Raw genomic sequence first — 22,770 nt, forward strand, 5'->3', positions numbered from 1 at the left:
CACATGTACACCCATGGCTGATTCATGTCAATGTATGGCAAAAACCGCTACAATATTGTAAAGTAATTAGGCTCCAATTTAAAAAAAAAAAAGAACCTCTGCTCAGTGGGCTGTTAGTAAATCCAGCCTGGGCTTCCCTGGTAGCTCAGTGGCAAAGAGTCTGCCTGCCAACGCAGGGGGCATAGGTTTGATCCCTGGTGTGGAAAGACCCCATATGCCACAGGGCAACTACTAAGCCCACAAGCCTAGAGCCTGGGCTCTACAGTGTGAGAGGCCACCACAACGGGAAGCCTCTACAATGCAGCTGGAGAGTAGCCCCCACTCACCGCAACCAGAGAAAACCCATGCAGCACCGAAGAACCAGGATAGCCAAAAATAAATTAAAAAAAAATTAACAAAAAATAAATCCAGCCTGATCCAACTTGCTGTTGCTTTCACCACTAGCCCACACCCATTAATAATATCCATTCTCACCCCACCCTGGAATTGGCCGTGTAAGTCGGAAAAATCATACAGTTCTTTAGGTGTGCCGCACAGAGCTGTTCACTTCTTGAGGCCTGCTGGAACTTGAGTCTGATTATAGCTACAGAAGCAAAGGGAGGTGCGGGGGGTGTAGGTCCTGAGAAGACTCAGCCGCTTCTCTCAAAGGAACTCCCTCAGGGGAGGCCATTACAGTTTCTTCACCCAAAGGGTTAACTCCCTTAGAAATAGGTGAAAGAGCTTCTTTTGACAAAGATGACTTGGACCCTTTCTCTATTAGCCAGACCATAGATCCGCTTGGCTTCTGATCCCCTCCCTAGCCATCTAAAGAGTATTTACCTCCATTGCTTATTATGGATGCATAACGTCACTTCTTACCAAGCACCTGTTTGCTGCATAGAATGTCAAACAAGTCATTGATTATCAGTAACTTAACTGCATTTCCTCAGCTGTGGCACATTTTTCAGTCCTGGGCAGATCCACAGAAGGGAGAGGCCATAGACCACACACCCTCCTTCGAACGCACACCAGTATGTTAAATGCCCTTGGAGCCCTGCAGTGAAGAAACCCACCAACTGCCAGATTTACCTGGCTGTAAGATCATCTTCCCGGGGCCTCCCAGGTGGCTCAGTGGTCAACAATCTGCCTGCCAACGCAAGAGACGCCAGTTCAATCCCTGGGTATAAAGATCCCCCAAAGAAGGAAATGGCAATCCACTCCAGCCTTCCTATCTTGAAAATCCCAGGGACAGAGGAGCCTGGTGGGCTCCAGTCCATGGGGTTCCAAAGACTTGGACACAACTGAGCGACGGAGCACAAGCTCATTTTCTGGAGTGTTCCTTCTATAGAACTAGGGTTCAAGAAAATACACCTTGGAAAACACACACTTAAAAAGCGATGACGGCCTGATCTAACATTTGGGAAATTTTTTGGTTTATGCTTTCAGCTTTTTAATTGCTACTTAACAACAGAGACTCAAACCAACAATTTTCAAAGTATTAACAGTGGTATGCAAGTACATTCTTGTGATTGCACATTTAGTAACTGTCGTAGAAACAGTTCTGCCATATCTCACACCCATCAGAAGTCTTTAAACCTTGACTCTTGTCTGAAGGTTCCTCTCTTAATGTGGCTAGGGACAATCTGAACCCTTGTCAGCTGTTCTTAGGAGCACCTTCCTGGAACTATTCTAGGCCTGTGGAATCCGGAGTTTAACTGATGCAACCGGACACCACAGGGAGAGTGAGTGGCCTCACCACTTCAAAAGCAGGAGCCCAGCACTGCCAGCTGCCTGGGGTTCCGGGCATCTTTTCCAAGCGATGCTGCTCCTGCTCCATAAGACGATAGGCCTCTCCACTCAGGATTTTTAAAATGACCTCGTATCAACTCTTAATGACAGCTTTGATCAATGGCGAAGTACGCCAGGAATCCAGCTCCATGGCAGGAGGGGAGTCTCACCTCTGCACTCATTTCGGCAGTGACCGCTCTCTGCAGCTCCTTAGTCTCTTCCCATCACCCACTTCTCACTCGTAAAACTGTAGAACCTCCAGTCTCGAGTTGCTTCTTCCTTCAAGCAAATATAGCCTTTGTAACTCATCAATCATCAGTGGCTCCTGACTGGTCAGTCCTCTGGTTCCAGGTGTTATTTCAAACTTGACGCTATTTTATTTTACTCCTTACATGATTATCTTGGTTGGCTTTTTAAAGCACAGTCATAGATAAAATTGGAGTCCTTTCCAGGTGGTGATAGTGGTTAAGAATCCACCTGCCAATGCAGGAGACACCGGTTCAAACCCTGGGTTGGGAAGATCCCATGGACAGAAGAGCCTGATGGGCTACAGTCCATGGGTTGCAGAGTCAGACACAACTTAGTGACCGACCATGCGCGCACACACAAACACATACATGAAACAGCTTTGCCTCTACCCAGCATCTGGCTATGAATTGTTCGGGGAATGTTTATTGGATGTCATTGATGTTTCCAGTCACCACTGTAAACAATGATGTTTACATGAACATGACCGGGACTTCCCTAGTGGCGCAGTGGATAAGAATCTGCCTGTCAGTGCAGGGGACACAGGTTTGATCCCTGATTCCACATGCCGTGGAGCAACTAAGCCGGTGAACCACAGCTTCCGAGGCTGCGAGCTGCTCTTAGTGAAACCCGGAAGCTCTAGGGCCCATGAGCTGCGACTGCTAAAGCCCGAGAGCCTAGAGCCTGTGCTCCACGAGAAGCCAGCTCAGTAAGAAGCCCTCGCACCACAGTGAAGAGCAGCCCCGCTCGCCGCAACTAGAGAAAGCCTGTGCAAAAAAAAAAAAAAAGCAACAGAGATCCAGTGCAGCCAAAAATAAATGATCGTGACCGTGAAACAAGCAGCTGATCTACTTTGCTGAAAACAAGTCCCAGGCCTTTAGCATTCTACTTACAGCATCATTCCTATGAAAAACACACAGCACTTTTCAGATTAGTCTCAAAAATAATACTTAAAGTCCAAGAGTAAAGCACAGCATGACATGTGAGCAGGTGAAAAGCACTTAAAGCCACTTTTTTTTTTTTTTGCCAAATAATCTGAAATTTCATCTTCCAGACTTTATTGTTATTTGATCTTCAGGCAGCCATCATCCCAAGACTGGCTTGTGTGTGATTTTTCAGTGGAAAACTGCACTCAATTCCCCTTTTTTTCATTGCCTCTCATTTTCTGCTTGTGTGTGCTGTGTGCTAGTCACTACTGCTGCTGCTGCTGCTAAGTCGCTTCAGTCGTGTCTGACTCTGTGCAACCCCATAGACGGCAGCCCACCAGGCTCCCCCGTCCCTGGGATTCTCCAGGCAAGAACACTGGAGTGGGTTGCCATTTCCTTCTCCAATGCATAAAAGTGAAAAGTGAAAGTGAAGTTGCTCAGTTGTGTCTGACTCTTTAAGACCCCATGGACTGCAGTCTACCAGGCTCCTCCGTCCATGGGATTTTCCAGGCAAGAGTACTAAGGCACATCCAACTCTTTGCAACACTCCCCCCACACAACCCCCGTGCCTCCCCCCTGCCCCGCCCCGCCCCCGCTCTCCCAACTGTAACCTTCCAGGCTCCTCTGTCCATGGGATTCTCCAGGCAAGAATACTGAAGTGAGTTGCCATTCCTTTCTCCAGCAGATCTTCCTGACCCAGGGATCAAACCCGCATCTCCAGGGTCTCCTGCATTGACAGGCAGATTCTTTACCACTGAGCCAGCTAGGAAGCCATTCTCTTTCTTAACTGGAGGTCTTCTGGGATCTGAGACTGGGCCGCATGGGCTTTCCACTGTCCCAGTTTCCAGCACGATGGGCCTTCCCCTGCGCTGGATTTTCTTCGTGTTCCGTCTCTACCGCGGGAGCTTTGCTGAATTGGGCTCCGGCTATGCTTGGCCTCTTCCACGTGGAGGTTGTTTCAGCCAGGATATATCCGAGTCACAGCACCATAGATGTCACGCGAGTTTATGTTCCTCGATTCTTTGTCTCGTCACAACAAAGATTTGGAGTGACGGACATTAAAGCCCCCTCGGCGAGTCACAGCTCTCAGGTCTTGGATAGACTGTGTTATAGCTCTCAGACAAGTCAGTGTTACAGCTCTATTTTATTTAGAAGATAGCAGGAAAATCCATCTTCAAGGCGTGAGGGCACGTCGATCTAAAGACACGAGGAGAAGAGCGCCCCAGCACGCGGGAGAGAGAGCAAAGCCACTAACTTTAAATCGGGGGAATTTAAAGCTGATGGGTTACAACATAAGCCAATATTATTTAAATCAGGAAATGGGGAGTGCAGGGCAAACACAAGCATAATCTCAGTGAGTTAAAACTTCCGTGGGTTTACCTTATCTTTTTAATCAGTACAAATGGTCCTTTTATAAAAAGAATTCAGGTTACAAAACATTCAGGTTACTCAAAAATCGGCAACTCAACTGCTGACCACCCAGTGCCGACAGACACGGAGTAAACAACTAAGATGACAGGAGTCTCCGCCAGGGTCCTTCATAGTAAAACTTTATTGAACAGAAAACCCAGCAAAGGTTTTCACCTCTGCACAGCTCCTCTTGGTTTAAAGTAAAGCACTGCAGTTTAAAAAGCAATTATACATAAGTCTTTCCTAGAAAAGTCCTGCTAAAACATGTCTAGCAATTTCATTGATTATATAAAGTAGTACACTTAGTGTAATTTAAACATTCCAACAGGAATCAAATCGTACCAGCAGAACCATTTCTGCGTCTATGACATCTATGTACAAACACTCATGCAGACACACACATCTGGAAAAGTTCCTCAGGCATAAACATGCGAAACTAGTGCCTTCTACTTACAATGCCTATTAAACTACAACAGTATATATTAAAGCTCTTCAGAACAAAGACATGAGAAGCCTGTAGGCATTTTTGTTCATCAATTGTATCATGGCTTCATGTCTTACTTGCTGCTTTTGCTTAATCACAAAAGCATATCATCCTCTTTGTAGATTCTTATACTATTTCTGTGCCACCGCCACATCCAGGTAAGGAAATCGAGCCAGCATCAGATGATCCAGTCCACGCCTGTCAAAGCCTCCAGCAGCCAGAGAGGAAACACAGTCAGTTTGCTATGGCTGGAGGGCCTTCTGGAAGGAGAGAGGCAAAGAAAGTCTTGAAGACAAGCCAGGCTGTGCTCATAAATGAAGGGCTGGTCTGCTCGTCACCCCGTACATCCCTGTCTGGAGGGAGGTGGCTGGGATCTTCACTTTCAGGATCAGGGCCCCCCTGTAGGGAATAAACCACAAGGAGAAAACAATTAGGACTGTGACAAGCACCCAGTAACATTAGGCAAGGGCAGAGTGACTCCCTGGGTCCCTGCCCATAAGCCAAGTGACACAGGCTGGACGCCGGGGATGACGTCCCACGCTGGACGGAGCTCCTCCTCCAGCCTCCACAGCACAACTGTGCTGAACACTCTCATGGTTTTCAGTATCCCTGGCCACAGTATCAAATGAAGTAACTAGATCTTCAACTATTATTAAGTTAGTAATTAAGCCTGACACTTCATTAAATGTGGATATTTTTCTAATTTTGGCAGTGTTCCGAGTTTAAAAAAAAAAAGCAACTAAAACTGGAAACACAGGATTCTAAAAACAGACACTACAGTGATACTTTATATTAAAAAGAATCTCCTTTAGGATTGTGCATTATATTGCCTTAGAGAAATCCTATTTCTGTATGTTATTTTCCAAGAAATCTATTCTGTGAGAGAGACAGGCATATGTTTCTAACTCTTAATTAGAATAACTCTCCATTAGCAGTTTCCATGGTATAATACATTGTTACTGAGCATGAACACTCAAAATAGTGAATTTCAAAACCATTTACATGTGCCAAAATGCAAATTGCCACATAACAAAAATACCTGACAGATTTTGTGACAGTGCTACTGCTCTAAGAATAAATTGGAAAAAATCTTGAAATATTTAGTCTAATAAAATGGAAAAAACCACAAGGTATTTAGAGATGAAGGACTCCTGGGCCTGGCACTTCACACCGGGCTCTCCGGGCTCCATGGGAGCTCCATACCTGGAAGTTATTGTTGGGGTCTTGATTCACAGCCTCCTGAGGACCACCATCATTCGGGAAGTTCTGAACTGGCCTCTGCCGAAACGGAAACCACCCGACGTGATGCCTTCGAAGGAAGCACATTAAGTCCATCTTAGTGAACAGAGTGAAATGTACTCAAGAATTTAAGGGCCTTCTTGATGAGAGGAGGTCCCCCTCGCTCCCCTCCTCTCATCAGAACAGGACCCGATTAGAAGCTTGAAGCCAGACCCATCTGCAGACACATTCTAGCAGGCCAGGCGGAATGTGAGGTTCTCGATGGTCCCTATGGAAACCATGCCTGATTCATCACCGTGCGCCCAGCAACATAAAGAGCACTTGGCACACAGTATGTGCTCGACACATTCTTGCTCACCTGAGCTAACCCTTACACTTGAAAACTTGAACAGAGAGGAAAAGAGGAAATGCACACACGGCTGTGACTGTCCGTCCTAGCACACTAAGACGACCGAGACTTAGTCGCCTAAATGTGCGATTCTACAGCCTGCAGAATTCAAAAAATTACCTAACAGTTTTATCTGGAAAATCCACTGCAATCCAAGTATTGAAGCAAACGTGACAAAATGTTAACCATGATTAATACTGGGTGTGAGTACTGAATGCATTTTTCTAAATATTTCTTTTTTAAGATTTTCTAAAACTAAAAAAATCCATTCTTCCTATAGAGGAAAATGGTCTTCAGTCAGTTTTCACCACAAATAAGGATGTATCACTCCAGGCCAGGGTTTCCCCACTTTGGCACTGCTGATGTCCCAGGCTGGGTGTTTACTGAGGGGCTGAACTGCGTACTGTAGGATGTTTAGCAGCTGTCAACTAGATGCTAGTAGACCCACCTCGCCCCATCATCCCTGCTGAGAGTTAACAATGTCCCCAAACACTGCCAAATGCTTGAGGGTAAGGGTTAGGCTTAGAGGGAGACGTAAAACCATTCTGGTTGAGAACTACTAGCACCATGGATACAGCCAAATGCCAGGCCTGCAACAGTTCCCTGCCTCTTTAAGACTAAGCCACAGCCAGTGGCCTTCATTCTAGAAGGCAGCTGTAGCCTGGTAAAAGATAAATATGTTCTTATTCAACACAAACACAATTTTTCTTTCCATGCCCCAGTATGGAAAGAAGCCTGGCAGGTAGCTTAACTAGAGGAAAAGAAGAGAATGTTGTTCTTGTATCAACACAGATGTAATTGCATTGTCGGCAATGCACAACCAAGCCGTCAATTCTTTACACTGAAAATGCCAGAATGACTTATTAAATATACCTCCTTAAATATTGACTGAAACTGCTCAGAAGAGGAAAGTCTGTACTTGGTTTGAGTCACCACATAGTGTAATTTGTAGTAAAGAGGGAATAAAAGCGAAATCATCTACTTACAGGTACATAACCACGGTGGCCCCCATGACCATGAGGAATCGGCTCAGGGAGGAGTAGAAGTAGAGGATACTGAGAAACACGGAAAACGTAGCGGCTGAGTAGGTCCAATCCAACCAATCTCGATTTATCTCATCATCTTCTTCCACAATGGGGCCTCCTTGAGCATTCATCCGCAGATTCTGATTGGCCCCAGGGTTAACCACCACTTGCGGAGCAGCGTTCTGATTGGCAGGCTGGTTTTCAGCTGGAAATTGGTTGTGGATTGGGGCTGGAGTAGGTGCAGTGACCACAGGTATCTCTTGCGCACTTGGTGCGGGGACAAAAGCCCCTGATGCCGCAGTGGCGGCTAAGCTAAGATAAAAACAACAGAGGTAGATACTGTTGAGAGCAAGGCATCCTGAAGGCTGGTTCTCATCATCTCATTTACATCTTTTACTACTAAGAATTATAAGTAAGGATATACAAATGCCGATTTTCTTTAACTTAGCAAAGAACTTCTTTACTAACAATCATATCTTTAAAAGCTTTTCTGCTCCTAAGGGAAGCCACTTGGTAAATTTCGTCTGGAATTAAACACCAAGACTACCATAAAAGTACAGTGCAATAGTAAATTAAACATTTCTTAAACCATTAAAGACACCACAAATTGAAAAGGAAGGAACATATTCTCCACAGTCATCAAACCATGGATCACACACAAGCACACCTGTGTCAATACACAAGTTAGTAGTTACCATTTACACTGTCCACCCACAGAACCAGACACACCAGGGCTCTGCAGATAGTAATGAAAATACGCTCAGCCCGCCACTTCTGGCTTTATAGGAAGCATGGCGTGAGCTCTCCCGCTCCCGGGAGCCCTGGCCACACCCCGCTCGGTGGGGAAACACTCACTACTGCATGTAGTACTGCCTCGCGTACACCTGCTGGAACCAGGAGAGCTGCAGCCAGCCGTAGGTCGCGTACCCCGAGAAGCCAGGCCCCAGGCCTTGGAACGCCGGCTGGGCCGCTTCAGGCCTATGAAAGATGTGAAAAAATGCTCGGTTTGAGTTGGCTTAGTATGAATCAACGAAAACCAAGTTTAAGTCACAATCAGGAATTCAAAACAGAAGGAGACAGAAGACTGGGCTTTGTGACAGTTACACGCGGTTTCCGGGTGAGGCACAGTGCAATGCAATCATAGAAGGTGCTGACGAAGCCCTCCTGCCACAGTCTGGGTCCCAGGGGAGAACAAGGGCCCTCGTCCAGCACCAGGGCCTCATGTCGTTGCCCTGATGCACAACCAGGCCGACCTTTTCAGTCTGAGTGGATCCCCACCCTTATTTTAGGCTGGTGGAATCTCACTGAAGGTCTGCTGCAGCTGCTGCTAAGTCGCTTCAGTCGTGTCCGACTCTGTGTGACCCCACAGATGGCAGCCCACCAGGCTCCTCTGTCCCTGGGATTCTCCAAGCAAGAACACTGGAGTGGGTTGCCATTTCTTTCTCCAATGCATGCATGCATCTATGTAAAGTTGCTTCAGTCGTGTCCGACTCTGTGCGACCCCATGGACAGCAGCCCACCAGGCTCCTCTGTCCACAAGATTCTCCAGGCAAGAATACTGGAGTGGGTTGCCAATTCCTTCTCCCACTGAAGGTCTAAACCCCACTATTCAACCTTCAGGGAGAAACTCAAAAAAGTCACATCTCTCCAAAGCCTTTTCTGCAGAAAATACTCCCCTTCTAACACCATTTTTCTCCCAACCCTAGATCTGAAATATAAAGGGGGCAGAGTTACGTGCGGCATCACCCAGCCACGCTTACTGACCACTTGTGCCCTGTGAGGACAGCAGGCTGCTATCTCACTGGATCCTCAGTGAGTCTGTGGAGCTCTCCAGCCACGCCATTTACAGAGGGGAGCCTGAGGACAGCTCAGGGAGGACAAAGGATCTGGACAAGGCCGCCGAACTCCTAAGCAGTAGGGCTGGGTCGAAGCCCTGTTTATGTGACACCAAACTCATGCTTCTGTCATTCAGCACAGCCTGGGGCAGGGTGTGTGTGGGAGTCATCTTCCGCCTGTGAGCCCTACACAGTGAACTCCTTTGGCATCACATCACAAACTACAAACTACCAGAACTGCAGAAAGACCAGGGGTAGTTGTGTGGTCATCTGTGCTGGTCGACTCATATCCTTAAACAAAGGTGCATGCACTGTCTGTCCAATAAATATTTGTTGGGTGAAATCAACAAGTTTTATGACAGTGAAATTCACAGAGATATGAGCCTCAATTTTCAAATCATACAGTCAAAAAGAGATGCAGTTTTAAGAGCATCTATCCAATAATGGATTCAATTATCCGACTTGTACACTGACAACAGTATTTTAACAAAATTCCACACCCAGAGCAGTTCTAAAATTGTATTCTAATACAAGGATGTCATGGTATGATATTGTTTTTGATTATTTAAAGATACAAGGTCCTAACGTATGACGCAGGGAACTATGCTCAATATCCTGTGATAAATCACAGTGGAAAATAAAAATTTAAAAAGAATGTATATATGTGTATAACTGCATCACTTTGCCATACAACACAGCTTGGTACAACTCCGCAAGACAACTATGAGTTCATGCTCAGCTGCTCAGTCGCGTCCAACTCTTTGCTATGCTATGGACTGTAGCCCTTGGGGCTCCTCTGTCCATGGGATTTTCCAGGCAAAAATACTGGAGTGGGTTGTCATTTTCTCCTCCAGGGGATCTTCCCAACTCAGGGATCGATCCTGGATCTCCTTCACTGGCAGGTGGGTTCTTTACCACTGAGCCACCTGGGAAGCCCCATGTCAATAAAAATTGCAAAAAGATATAGTGTGTGTGTAGAAATGACAAAATAAAGTATTTTTGTTAGCTCTGATGACAACACTCCAGATACACAAGGTAACTAAAAGGTTTTTAGAGTTATATCCTGAAGTATATGAGGGTGAACTGACAATGTCTGAGAATTATTTTTAAATACCTCAGGATGAAAAGAAAGGAAGAATAGAGAAGGCAAGTATGGCAAAAAAGTTTAATCATTTCATGAAGATCCATTATACAGTTCCCTCTACTTTCATGTATATCTGAAATTTCCATTAAGAAAAAAACCAACTTTTCATTCCTCAAATGTCTGACTAGCAACAATCAGGTATTGAAAGCTAAGAAACAGAAGGTAGGGGACTCAAGAGAGGAAAAGAATTTCAACTCATAATTAATAAACTGTTTTTTTCCCATAGGATCTTTCCTAAAAAGGTGTTCTGCTGCTAAGTAGCGTCAGTCGTGTCCGTCTCTGTGTGCCCCCACAGACGGCAGCCCCCCAGGCTCCCCCGTCCCTGGGGTTCTCCAGGCAACAACACTGGAGTGGGCTGCCATTTCCTTCTCCAATGTATGAAAGTGAGAAGCGAAAGTGAAGTTGCTCAGTCGTGTCCGACTCTTAGCGACCCCATGGACTGCAGCCTACCAGGCTCCTCCGTCCATGGGATTTTCCAGGCAAGAGTACTGGAGTGGGGTGCCATTGCTGGCTATAAAATACAAACAGCACACACCTGTGTTTATTTTCCACTGTGATTTATCACAGGATATTGAGTATAGTTCCCTGCATCATACGTTAGACACTTCTGGCTTTGGCTCTAAAGAAAAGCTCTAATTGCACCCCCTCTCCTAGCTTCGCCAACATAGTTCCTGGCAGAGCATTTCTCAAATGATGCCTTCACCTTTTGTCACCCACTGTTACGACAAAGCACAGAGCCACTCAGCAAAGTGGCTGCACAGTGCTGACAATAGCCGTTCCCGGCAGCAGCACCGACTCCCACCGTGAGGTCAGTGCTGTGCCCGGCACACCCACGGAGAAGGAATGCCTAGATTTGCATGATGTGCCTCTCTACTTTTTAGATGTTCCTAAAAGGCCATGTATTTATTAAGTTAAATACATAAGAGGTCTTTAAAGTGAGCCCTTATAAAGCAAAACTGTGTCCCTTTTAAAGTTCCATGACTTATAGTACAAACACAGCTTATTCGTAAGTTGATGCAACGGATGCAAGTTCATGTTCTTTATGACAACACTCACCTTGAGATGTTCTCCCATCCAGAGGGAGAAGTGTTCCGAAGAACCTCCCTCTGCCTTAAACCATCACTTGAGGAATCCCCAGGGGACTGTCCTTGATTAAGACCAGTGGGCTGCTCCGAGGATTCAGCAACCTAAGTGCAACATGAACACAAGAACAAAAGGCCTGATGCAATTGTCTGAAATCAAGATTCAAGGCTTCTTTTGCTGTGAATGGATGCCTCAACCCTGACCTCTGAACTTGACAAAATCAAACAGACGCCATGTTACATAAAGATATTCTGAAATTTTCTCAACACAGTATCAATACAGAGATACTAAATCTATACTTTTTTCCTAGAGTAGCTATGCCGTAGTTTCACTAAAATCTTCCAATGAAGTTATCATTGCTGAGAAAGCAATAGCTTCCTATTACTGCTCAATTCATCTTACGGTGTTAAATTTACTAAATCAAGAAATTAAATTTGATTGATAAGGCTTATAAATACAAGACAGACCTGAAATACTTTAGTATATTCAGATGTTTCAGGATGTACTGCTGTAATGCAAATTTAGCGTGTATCACCGCATTAGAATATTAAGAGTATAGCTGAACTAACACTGTGAAATGAAAAACAAGGGACTTTAACCATTTAACATGAGTCTTTTTAAAGACTGTGGTCTTTTCCTATCCCAACAAATGAAAATTTCCAAAGAAAATAGTCACTTTTTACCTCTATAAAAATGAATGATTCCTTAGAAGAAATTTATTATGTGCTAAATTCACGACTGCCTTGCTAGTTTGGCGATCTGGACACCAAGCCACTATAGGTCAAATTGTGTCCCAGAAAAGAGAATACTGCAGAACTCCACTTTTCCACTACAAGACTAATAGAACAGTCTACTTCTATTATAGTAAACTCTCATTTGTATTGATAACAGTTTATTCCTGATTCTCACTGGGGAAGAGACAAAATTATTACATGATAAAAAGGCTCGCTTAGGAGTTTAACCCAACTTCCTTTATTTTTACCTTGACAGTCTGAATGACACAAACTGCCATGCAGTCATGAAAAAGCAGACGTACCTTTGCACCGGCTTCTGGCATTTTTGAAGTACTCTTCACATTGCACACCAGATGCATAACATGCCGTTTTTCCTGCTAAAAGTAATAAGGAAGTACTTTAGGCTTGAATTCAACCCAGTTAGTGGTTAAAAACATCCAAAAACTTAACAATATTAAGTGATACCTTTGGAAGCAAGTCCCTGAGACACTGGTGATCCAACAACAGCTTCCCGGAATAAATTAACCTCTGGTCCTCTGGATGCTTATGGAAAGAAAGAGTAGCACAGGTCAGCACTTAGCCCTGCAAGTTCCCAAACAGAAGACACCATTTTATACAAATATTAAATTTTTTTCCCCCCAGCATCATAGGAGAACATTTTTCCAAAGGCCCCATATACTTTTATTTAGAACATTCTCAATAAACCGATTTCTAACATGCAAACAAATTCAGGATGGCAAACTACATCCAGTCCACAAAGCCTATGGCAACACCAATCTGGAGTTCCTACAGTAACCAACTTCAAAACCTCCTTTGGTCTCAGAGAAGTCAAAGTTAGCCTTCACTAAAACCACAGAACACCGTCCCAAGATAACACGAAGCAGTTATAAACTTCAGCCCTCCAAGAGACTTTTTCCAGCATACAAACGCAGCTAGAGAGGGGATGCTGTGTGGCAGCACTCCACACAGCCCTGTGAGATATTCAGTATGCCTATTTTAACATGGGTTAGGTCTCTGGGTCAGGAAGGCCTACTCCAGTATTCTTGCCTGGAGAATCCCATGGACAAGAAGAGCCTGGCAGGCTACAGTCCACAGGCTAGCAGAGTCGGACATGACTGAAGCACCTTAGCAAGCAATTCTAAGGGGGAGGGGGAAAGTCTAAAATTCACTGGTCCAAGGTCACCTGCTGCTAAAGTCAAGATTCCTAACCCTCTTCTCCATTCCAGTGATTTTAAAACCACAGTGGTGCCACACTTTTATACAGATCTCACTTTTAAAATCTATTTTTAATTCCCTTAAAAACTGGACTTAAAGGCTTCAAATGATATACACCAAAGTCAGTACACTGGAGTGCACCAATAACTTCTTAACCTGCTCTTGCCAGAATAACCAACTATACAAAATTTGCATTCCTGTGAAGTAGCCAGAGATACAAAGCAAGCTGTTTAAAACAAAACAGTATCTATTTATCTGTGTAAATCAGGATTTTTTTTGACACTGGGCAAGTATAACAAACTACAGAAATATACTGAATGTTGGGTTCACCATCATTCTCACCCACTGAACTTTTTAAGTAAATGCTATACGCTTGGATTTGTAAATGTTATTGCATAGGTGGGATCCTGCATTATTAAAGAGTTCCACACTAGGAAAGGTTTGAAAACCACAGGTGCCTGTGATTTGAGGCCTATTGAGTGAACTCCGGGAGATGGTGATGGACAGGGAGGCCTGGTGTGCTGCGATTCATGGGGTCGCAAAGAGTCGGACACGACTGAGCGACTGAACTGACTTGAAAGGCCTGAACTGACACTGCTGTCTTTACCAAGAATGCTGATTTGAAGAAAAACATATTAAGCAAACCACTATCAAAAGTAAGGGTTCTCACATTACAAAGCAAACGACGAGTGTGCTTCAGCCATAATTTTTAAACACAAGTTTACATACCCCAGACAAATTTTACTTACAACTTTAGGTCCTCAGATTTAGTAAGAATGATGCTCCTCACCCAGGGAAGCCCTAAAGGAAAGCTCTCTTCCAAAACACTGCCTTTCACCAAATGATGCAACAAGAGCCTACACCTGCCTCGCCAATTTGTGTACCTAATAGCCATTCTCATAGCAGCTTAACACCTGGTTTCTTGGAAGCAACTATGGTGACCTTGCAAACAGTGCCAAGATAAATGCTAACAGAATGGGAGCTTCTTAAACAAATAAGTAAATTTCAAAAGAACGGCTCAGGAGGGACACTCACACTTCCACCTTCTTGACATCACAGAACAAAAATAACCTGACCCATTAGCCATGGCACGTTCTAACGCTTCAGATAAGGAGGAACAATTTCACAATCTCGTCCTGACTTGATGCCCTCTCCTGTTTGATGGAGGGAAATTACAGCCGTGGGCAGCAAAGAACACTGCTGACACTTACATAATATTAGAGTAGAAAGTAAATACAGGAAGGTCCAGTTCATGGCTTCCATCACGTGGTAGGGAGGGAGGGCTTGTCGCTAAGGGTGATGTTGACAGATGTGTCAACCAAAACAAAGCCAAGAAATCTCTGTAATTGTGGGACCAAAGTCTTTAAAACCCAGACTCGGGGAAGTTCCCTCCACCTATTTGCATTCTAAGTCACCCTTTACCAGAAAGCGCACGAGGCTCCTCCCTGGGACTAGGCAGAGGCTGTGGAGTCCAGCTCACAGGGAGGGGCCCCCGTGGCGGAAGGTGGACGGGGAGAGGAACAGCCACGTCCTTGCTCCTGGGTGTGGGGCCTTAGGTACGCACGGCCAGGCGCTCACCATGCTTCTCTATAGCCACTGGCCTGGGCTTAGCCCCTGCACTCTCCTCTCCGCAATGAGAGGCCACACAAGAAAACTCATTTTGCAGCCTTCACATTTTCTTATTTCCTTATTTCTTTCTAACTTAATCGGATACGATCCCAACCAGGAACACGTCGCTCTGACGTTTGGGGAAAACTGAGGTTTGGAGGATGAAATGATTCACCCAAGGTCAAACTGCTGTTTCAGCGGCTTGGCTAAGGCTGGAAGCCAGATCTAGGGGACGAGAAGGAGACTGGAGAGGTATATGGCAGAGTTTGGGGGCCTAGAAGGCGACGTGACAGGGGAAGGCGGCCCCGTCAGGAAGGCGGGGCGATGGCGGCCTAGAAGGAGGAAGAGACAGTCACGGGGCCAAGTCAAGGGGCGCCTACGGCGGCAGGGCACTAAAAGGGGGAGACCACAGGCCTGGGAAACTGGAGTTGGAGGGAGCAGCCATTGGAGGCCGGCCGGCAAAGGGAAATGGTACGGGGAGAGGGGAGGTGGACATGGCCTCTCTAGTGGGAAGGGGCGCAAAGAGCGCTGCGAGGATGACAGCCGGGGTTGAGGGATGCTGGCAGCGGGAGTCGGGGCCCCCCCTCTCACCGGGCGCTCGGGGTAGACGCGGCTCAGATGGGCCTTGAGGCGGCCCACGCTCCAGCTGCGGTGGGCGCTCAGCTCCAAGTCTCGGTGGCGCTGGTTGGGGCTCTTCACCAGGAGCGTGACGGGCTCGGGCTCGGGCTCAGGCTCCATGTCGGCGGCGCCCCCAGACAGTAGGGAGGAAACGTCCCAGCCGCCAGCAACCCCCGCTACGACGGTTTCAGTCTCCGGGGCGCGCGCCCCCGCCTCCGGCACCTTTTATAGACACCCCGCTCCCGGACTCTGCGGACAGAACCCTTTGTGGCTGTCGCCCATTGGCTGAGGCGGAGGCCCCTGCCCTAACGTGGCCCAATCGGCGCCCAGCTCCGTGGGCGGAAGGGCGGGCCAAGGCCCGTGGGCTCGGGCTGATGCAACCCGCCGCGGTGGCGTCACCCGGAGTCGCGGCTGCGGCTGGGGAGCCCGGGTTTGGTGACCATGCTGGGGTGCGTGCGCCCCGTGTGGGGCGCCTCAGCCTTGAGGACACTGGCGTGCTCCTTGGTCGGGTTGCTCAAGGCCGTTTAGGGAGGGCCGTCCCTGCAGCCTCCCGGTTTGGCAGCCTCTGCAAATTGTTTCATCACAAAGCAGCAACCCCGCTCCTTTGCCCCCAGTACCACTTACCCTTTCCCTTCCCAGGGGTGGCCCCCAGACGTCAGGCCTCCAGGGCAGGCCGCGCCATCCCGACCCTTGCCGCGGCTCAAAGAACCGCTGAGCGAACCCAGTTTGCGGCGCCCTAGGAGGGCCAGGAAGAAAGGCGGATCCTTCCTGGGTTAAGGATGCAGGAATCTGAACCAATGTGGCCTGTTCATCTGTGACTTCAGTCTTGAAAGTTACACCCCCAAGTGTGGGACATCATACTAATGAGTGGCAGGCAAAGCACAGTCTCGTTTAAGCTGCGGGCTGTTCGAAAAAGTCCTCAGTCTATAGGATACTGACATGCTTCCTTGAAACGGGCTGAGAAGGGAAGGCAGGATTCTGTTATCCTAAAAAGTGACCTCAAAGACCTTGCTGCTGTAGACACTCCCTCTCCCTGTAGGAAAAAAGGTCTTGAAGAAATAAAACTGCCGTTGTGCTTAGCCCATCCTTGTTCCAGTCTTGTTGGGATATCTGTTTGTCAGGTGTCAGAAGTTCGGTAAGGGCAAGAGAGGAACAGGAGGAACCCGGTCTGGTTGGCGGATGTAGTGCCACAAACGGGGTGGCTTAAAGGGCAGAAATGTATTAGCGTCTCACAGCTCTAGAGGCTCGAAGTCCGAGATCAAGGTGTTGGGCAGGGTTCGCCCTTCTGAAGGCAATGTGGAAGACTCTCTTCCCTGCCGGCAGTCTCTGGCATTTGTTGGGGTGATGCTGCCTTCATGGTGACCGTGTGTCGTTCCTCCCCTCGCCCCCAGTGTTCATGCCCTCACATCATTTTCTTTATGCATGTCTCTGTGTCTCAGTTTCCCCCTCTTTTTTGTAAGGACACCAGCCATATGGGATTAGGGTTTTACCCTCATCTTAATTGATCATCTGCAAAGACCCCATTTCCAAATACAGTCACATACATGGGGTGGAGGGGTGGTGATGAAAATGAAAGTTACTCAGTTGTGTCTGACTCTTTGTGACCCCATGGACTATTCTCCAGGTCAGAATACTGAAGTGGGTAGCCTTTCTCTTCTCCAGGGGATCTTCCTAATCCAGGGATCGAACCCAGGTCTCCCACACTGCAGGCAGATTCTTTACCAGCTGAGCCACAAGGGAAGCCCAAGAGTATTGGAGTGGGTGAAAGTGAAAGTGAAGTCGCTCAGTGGTGTCCGACTCTGCGACCCCATGGACAGTAGCCAGGTTCCTCCATCCATGGGATTTTCTAGGCAAGAGTACTGGAGTGGGTTGCCATTAGCCTATCCCTTTTCCAGCAGATCTTCCTGACCCAGGAATTGAACCGGGGTCTCCTGCATTGCAGGCGGATTCTTTACCAACTGCGCTAAAATTGGAGGATGTTGTTCAATGCATAACAATCAGCCTTAATGTAACACAGAACAGGGGTGGTTTCCATTTTAGCAGTCTTTGTACCAAGAAGGGAAGTGGAAGGCTTTGGAGATTGTTGGCCCCATGCTGAACTTTCTGTGATTGGTTTTTGTCAGCTGAGAAGGGCTCAGTCCCTTTTTCATCCAGGCAGGCTTCACTGGTGTGACATCTGTGGGGCCCTAATCTTGGTTTAATGTCCTTCTGAAAATACTGAATAAATTTTGAACAAGGAGTCCTGCATTTTCATTTTTCACCTGGTCTCTCAAATTATGTAGCTGGCCCTGTTTTTCATATATCAGGATGGAAAAAAATGACTGATTATGATCTGGTAGTCTCGCAACTAGCGAGAAGCTGACCAGGGAGGCCAGGCCAGATAAGACAAGCAGAGGCCTTGGAGGAGCAGCCAGGCAGGAGATAACAGCTTCACTGGGTAATTAATGATGCCACGTAACATGGTTTCCTGTAGCCTACAGTGACAAGAAGCAGGTCCCCTTAAAACGGCACATCCATTTTCACTCAGTAGTAAGAAAGTAAAGGGGTGCGTTTTTCCCTAGGGAAAAGGCAAGCGGATTTCTTGATTCCCTGTTGAGTTTTCTCTCTGAGACAACAACTTGTAAAGGACTTCTGTGATTTTGCCTGTAGCACAGAATTGTTCCTCATGTGCATGGAGGGTTGGGTCTAGGACTTCCCCCACCCCATAGAAAAATCTTTCGCTGCTCAAGTCTCTTCTGTAAAATGGTATAGTATTTGCATATAACCAATGCAACATCCTCCCATATATATATTTTTAAAAACCTTTTGGCCACGAGGCACACAGTTCCTGACCAGGGATCAAGCCTGCAAAATTTGGAGTCTTAACCACTGGACCACCAGGGAAGTCTCATTCTCTCTATATACTTTGAATCATATCTAGATTACTTATGATACCAATACAAAGTAAATGCTATGTAAATAACTGTAAATACGGTTTAAATGCTATGTAAATAGTTGCCAGAGTAGTGGCAAATTAAGTTTTGCTTTTTGGAACTTTTTGGAACTTTTTTCTCCAGAATATTTTCCATCCGTGGTTGGTTGAATTGGTGAATGTGGAACCCGTGGATACAGAGGGGCAACCATATTTATAAAAACATGAAATTCAGGTCAACATGCTGGGAATAGAAAGATAAACATGAAGTGGCCCTAATCTCAGTGACCTTACAAATATAATGAGCATAAGACAGTGCAAAAACAGAATAAAAGTCAACCCAAAAGTCTCATACATTGCTGAAGGACTTATGTTACACTGAGGGATTACACAGAGGAAGAAGGAGAGGGGGAGACAGAAACCTGGATAGAAGAGGAGGAATTTGACCTGAATTTTGAAGGATGAGTGGGATTTGAGTAAAAATAATAATGACAGGGACTTCCCTCGTGGTCCAGTAGTTAAGAATCTGCCTTGCAATGTATGGGACGCGGGTTAGATCACAGGTAGGAGAACTAAGATCCCACATGCTGTGGAGCAACTAAGGCTTAGGAACCTGTTAGGTTCCTGTGCCACAACTATTGAGTCTGCATGACACAACTAGAGAATTCAGGCTCAAGGAAAGATTCTACATGATGCAATTAAGACCTGACACAGCGAAATAATAAATAAAGATTTTTAAAATATAATGTCAGCAATTACTGATTAAGCCCAATAGGGGATTTATACACAATTTGTATGGGCAAGTAAAAGTCAGTGGTTCAACTGATGGATGAAGAGCCAAAGTGCCTATTTCAAACCCAATTTAAGTCGCTTATGAGCTATGTGACCTTAGGCAAGTTATTCAACCTCCCTGTACCTAACTGTCCTCATCTGTAAAATAGAAAGAATAATAGTGTCTCTTTCCCAGAGTTGTTGTGATATTTAAATGATATAACATTGATAAAGATCTTGGGAAAGAGCCAGACACTTAGCAAGTGCTCAGTTAATATTAGCTAATAATATTCAGGAAACTGCAACAAGTCCAGTCTACAGGTTTCTAAGCCTGATTATGAAACTGAATCATCCGAAAAACTCTTTTTTTTTTTTTAAGTGAAGACCTTTACAACACCAAGTATTGAAAAAATACAGAGCAATCAGAACTCTCATATGTGGCTGGTAGGAGTATAAAATTATACAGTCCTTGTGAAAAATCAGTGGCAGCCACCAGGCAATTTCCCCAGAGTTTATTTTAAAATAATGATGATGATGATGATGTCAGCAAGAGGTAAGACTGGAAGGAATTCTTGGGACCAGCTCAGGGAAGACTGTATGCTCATCCTTGGGAGTTGGTTTTATTCTGTGGGCAGTAAGATTTTTGAGGAGCAGAAGGTACAGGACCAGAACCACGTATGGATCCGCATCACGAGGAAGGCTGGGTTGAGAAGAGACTTGGGGTCTGGAGGCCTGAGTGTTTCATTCAAGAGAAAACGTAGATCAATGCTAGGATAGAGTTAAACAGGAAATGTGAAAAAAGATGGGGGAAAAAAGGCATAGCAGAAATAAGGCAGGAGGGAAAGAGGCTTGGGAACAAAGATGGGTTCATGAATAGGGCTAACACAGGGGAGTGCTTACCAGGTGCCGGACACATGGCTTCCAGAACTTTGCATTTGATCCTCACAGCAACGTTATGAAGTAGAATGCTTTTGTTATTGCTATCTCACAGCTAGGGAAACTGAGGCACGGGGAGTTTAAATAACTTGGTTGCGTGTATGCCTGCTAAGTTGCTTCAGTTGTGTCTGTCTCTTTGTGACGCTATGGACTGACTCTAGCCTGCCAGGCTCCTCTGTCCATGAGATTCTCCAGACAAATACTGGAGTGACTTGCTATGCCCTCCTCCCAGGGCAATCTTCCCAACCTAGGGATGGAACCTGAGTCTCATCTCTCCTGCATTGGCAGGTGGGTTCTTTACCACTAGTGCCACCTGGCAAGCCTGGCTAACTGCATGAACGTGAAAGTTGCCCAGTCGAGTCCGACTCTTTGTGATCCCATGGACTCTACAGTCCATGGAATTCTCTAGACCAGAATAAAACCCAGGTCTCCCGCATGGCAGGCAGATTCTTTACCAGCTGAGCCACAAGGGAAGTCCAAGAATGCTGGAGTGGGTAGCCTATCCCTTCTCCAGTGGATCTTCCTGACCCAGGAATGAACCGGGGTCTCCTGCATTGCAGGTGGATTCTTTACCAACTGAGGTATCAGGGAAGCTAATCTGAGATTTCACAAGGTTTAAAAATGTACCTGGGGTTAATTTACTTGATAAGCTAAACAGAGAATTTTCATATGACCCAGCAATTCCATTCCTAGGGATATATCCAAAGTAGTTGAAATCAGGAATTTAAACAAAAACTTGTCCATGAATATTCACAGTAGCTCCAGGTTCATGACTCTCCAGGCTGCTTGGGTTTGGCTTCTGGGCAAACAGCACTCAGGTAGGCCCTGCCCTCCAGGCCTGCATCCCGGGCAGGATCATGGCTGAACTCTGGGGTCCAGGCAACGTCAGAAGCCCATGGTTCCTCATCACAGCCACCAGTCCAGCCCTCTTCTAAATATTCTGATTGTAGTTCAGCATTTTGCTTTAAAAAGAAAAGGAAAAAAACAGTGTTTAGCCATCTTAAGTTTTATAGTGCCTTTTCATAAATAAAAAAAATCTTTCCTATACTCCCAGTAGAACTTAACTGTGTGTTAGTTTCTTTCTTTTTTCTCTAGCAAAACCTCCAGCTTCCCCAAGCTGGTTTCAGACTAGATCTAGCACTTAAGCAAAGATGTGTAAGATTACAGAGATAGCAATGTTCTTGTTATAATGGTGGGACTTACTACTCTCCTCCATGAATTCTCTTGCTCGGGCCTCCCACTGAACTCTGGGCTTCTCCTTTCCCAGCCCATCACAAACATGTCTGTTCATTCCTCTAACTGCTTACCTCTCCCCTGGTCTGGTCAGCTTTTCCTGCCCCAGGCCTAAGTCAATCACTCAGATCAGCAAGATATTACCTGTGGGTCTGGTTATAAACAGGCTCTGGCTCTCTCCCCATGCACCTTGCCCCAATTCCCCTCACGTTAACCAACCCTACCTTTCTCTAAGACAAGACTTTTGAACATTTCCCATTGAAGGCAGCCCTTCTCCCGTCTCCCCCTCCCCAGTGCTTCTTCTAAGCTCATGTGCCTCTTAGCAGCTTTTCTCTTCTCATGAGAAGGCTTACCTGACTGCAATTACAGTCTTTTGACATCTAGAAGTCTCTTCCAAGATTACAAACTTCCTTTACGTCCTTTGCTCATCTCTCTCTCTCTCTCTTTTTTTTTTTTTTGGCTGCATGGCATGCGAGATCTTAGTTCCCTGACCAGGGATCGAACCCAGGTCTCCTGCATTGTGAGGGTGAAGTCGTAACCACTGGACCAACAGGGAAGTCCTGTCCTTTGCCCATCATGATGGTTCTAGCTTCCCGATCACACTCCCTTTCATTCATTTCCACTTACTTCTATCTCTTCTCTACTCTGTTCCCACTGCCCATTGGACATGATCCATCCATCCATTCATTCACTTGCCAAGCATTTATTGAGTGCCCTCTCTGTGCTAAGCTCTGTGTCGGGTGCTGGGAAGCAAAGATGAGTCAGATGTGGTCACCATCAGGGCTGAAGAGCCATCTCAGCGGTTAAGATATTCAAATACCCCCGTGCCAGCCGGTAAACATGCCATGAATACCCTCCAGCTGCTCTGGTCCTCAAGGTCTTCCTGCCACCCAGTGACTAAAAGGTTCATGTCAATTGCCACCTCACAGTCAAATGACAGACACCCTAGATTTTGCTCCAACACCTCCTGCAGAATGCACGTTGAAATGCACACATACCAACCACAAACTCCCCTGTTCTTCTCCATCTCTCTCTCCCACTCCCCCTGAGCCTCTTTTTTGTCCTCCTGCTACCAGCCCCTCAAGTGTTCTCAAATCTTGCGGCTCACTTCCAGTCTCTCCATCCACTTCAGAGCTCACGTACTTTGGTCATTTTCCTTGGATTTTTCGCACCTTGGCCTTCCATCCTTCTTGCTTG

General features: G+C 46.2%; 1 protein-coding gene across 1 annotated transcript; it reads right to left on the reverse strand.

Moving 5' to 3' along the window:
• Positions 1–4,468: 4,468 nt before the first annotated feature.
• On the reverse strand, positions 4,469–16,455 carry HERPUD1 (homocysteine inducible ER protein with ubiquitin like domain 1). The gene is made up of 8 exons (XM_040253940.1): positions 15,696–16,455; positions 12,747–12,824; positions 12,584–12,658; positions 11,521–11,651; positions 8,341–8,463; positions 7,447–7,797; positions 6,037–6,142; positions 4,469–5,232 (listed from the first exon to the last, which is right to left on the reverse strand). Exons 1-8 carry the CDS (start codon positions 15,840–15,842, stop codon positions 5,068–5,070), a joined length of 1,176 nt encoding a protein of 391 aa, XP_040109874.1. The 5' UTR covers positions 15,843–16,455; the 3' UTR covers positions 4,469–5,067.
• Between the last annotated feature and the right edge of the window lie 6,315 nt (positions 16,456–22,770).

Source organism: Oryx dammah, unplaced genomic scaffold (genome assembly GCF_014754425.2).
Source record: "Oryx dammah isolate SB20612 unplaced genomic scaffold, SCBI_Odam_1.1 HiC_scaffold_13, whole genome shotgun sequence".
Lineage (NCBI taxonomy): Eukaryota > Metazoa > Chordata > Mammalia > Artiodactyla > Bovidae > Oryx > Oryx dammah.

Bases quoted from the DNA above. Each gene is read 5' to 3' on its own strand.
- HERPUD1 (XM_040253940.1), bottom strand. From the start codon at position 15,842: ATGGAGCCTGAGCCCGAGCCCGAGCCCGTCACGCTCCTGGTGAAGAGC. The intron at 8,464-11,520 runs GTGAGTGTTGTC...CATCTTTCATAG, and splicing joins GGATGGGAGAACATCTCAAG to GCCTGAAGCGGCCCAGCCGG. The intron at 5,233-6,036 runs GTATGGAGCTCC...TATTCCCTACAG, and splicing joins ACCCCAACAATAACTTCCAG to GGGGGCCCTGATCCTGAAAG.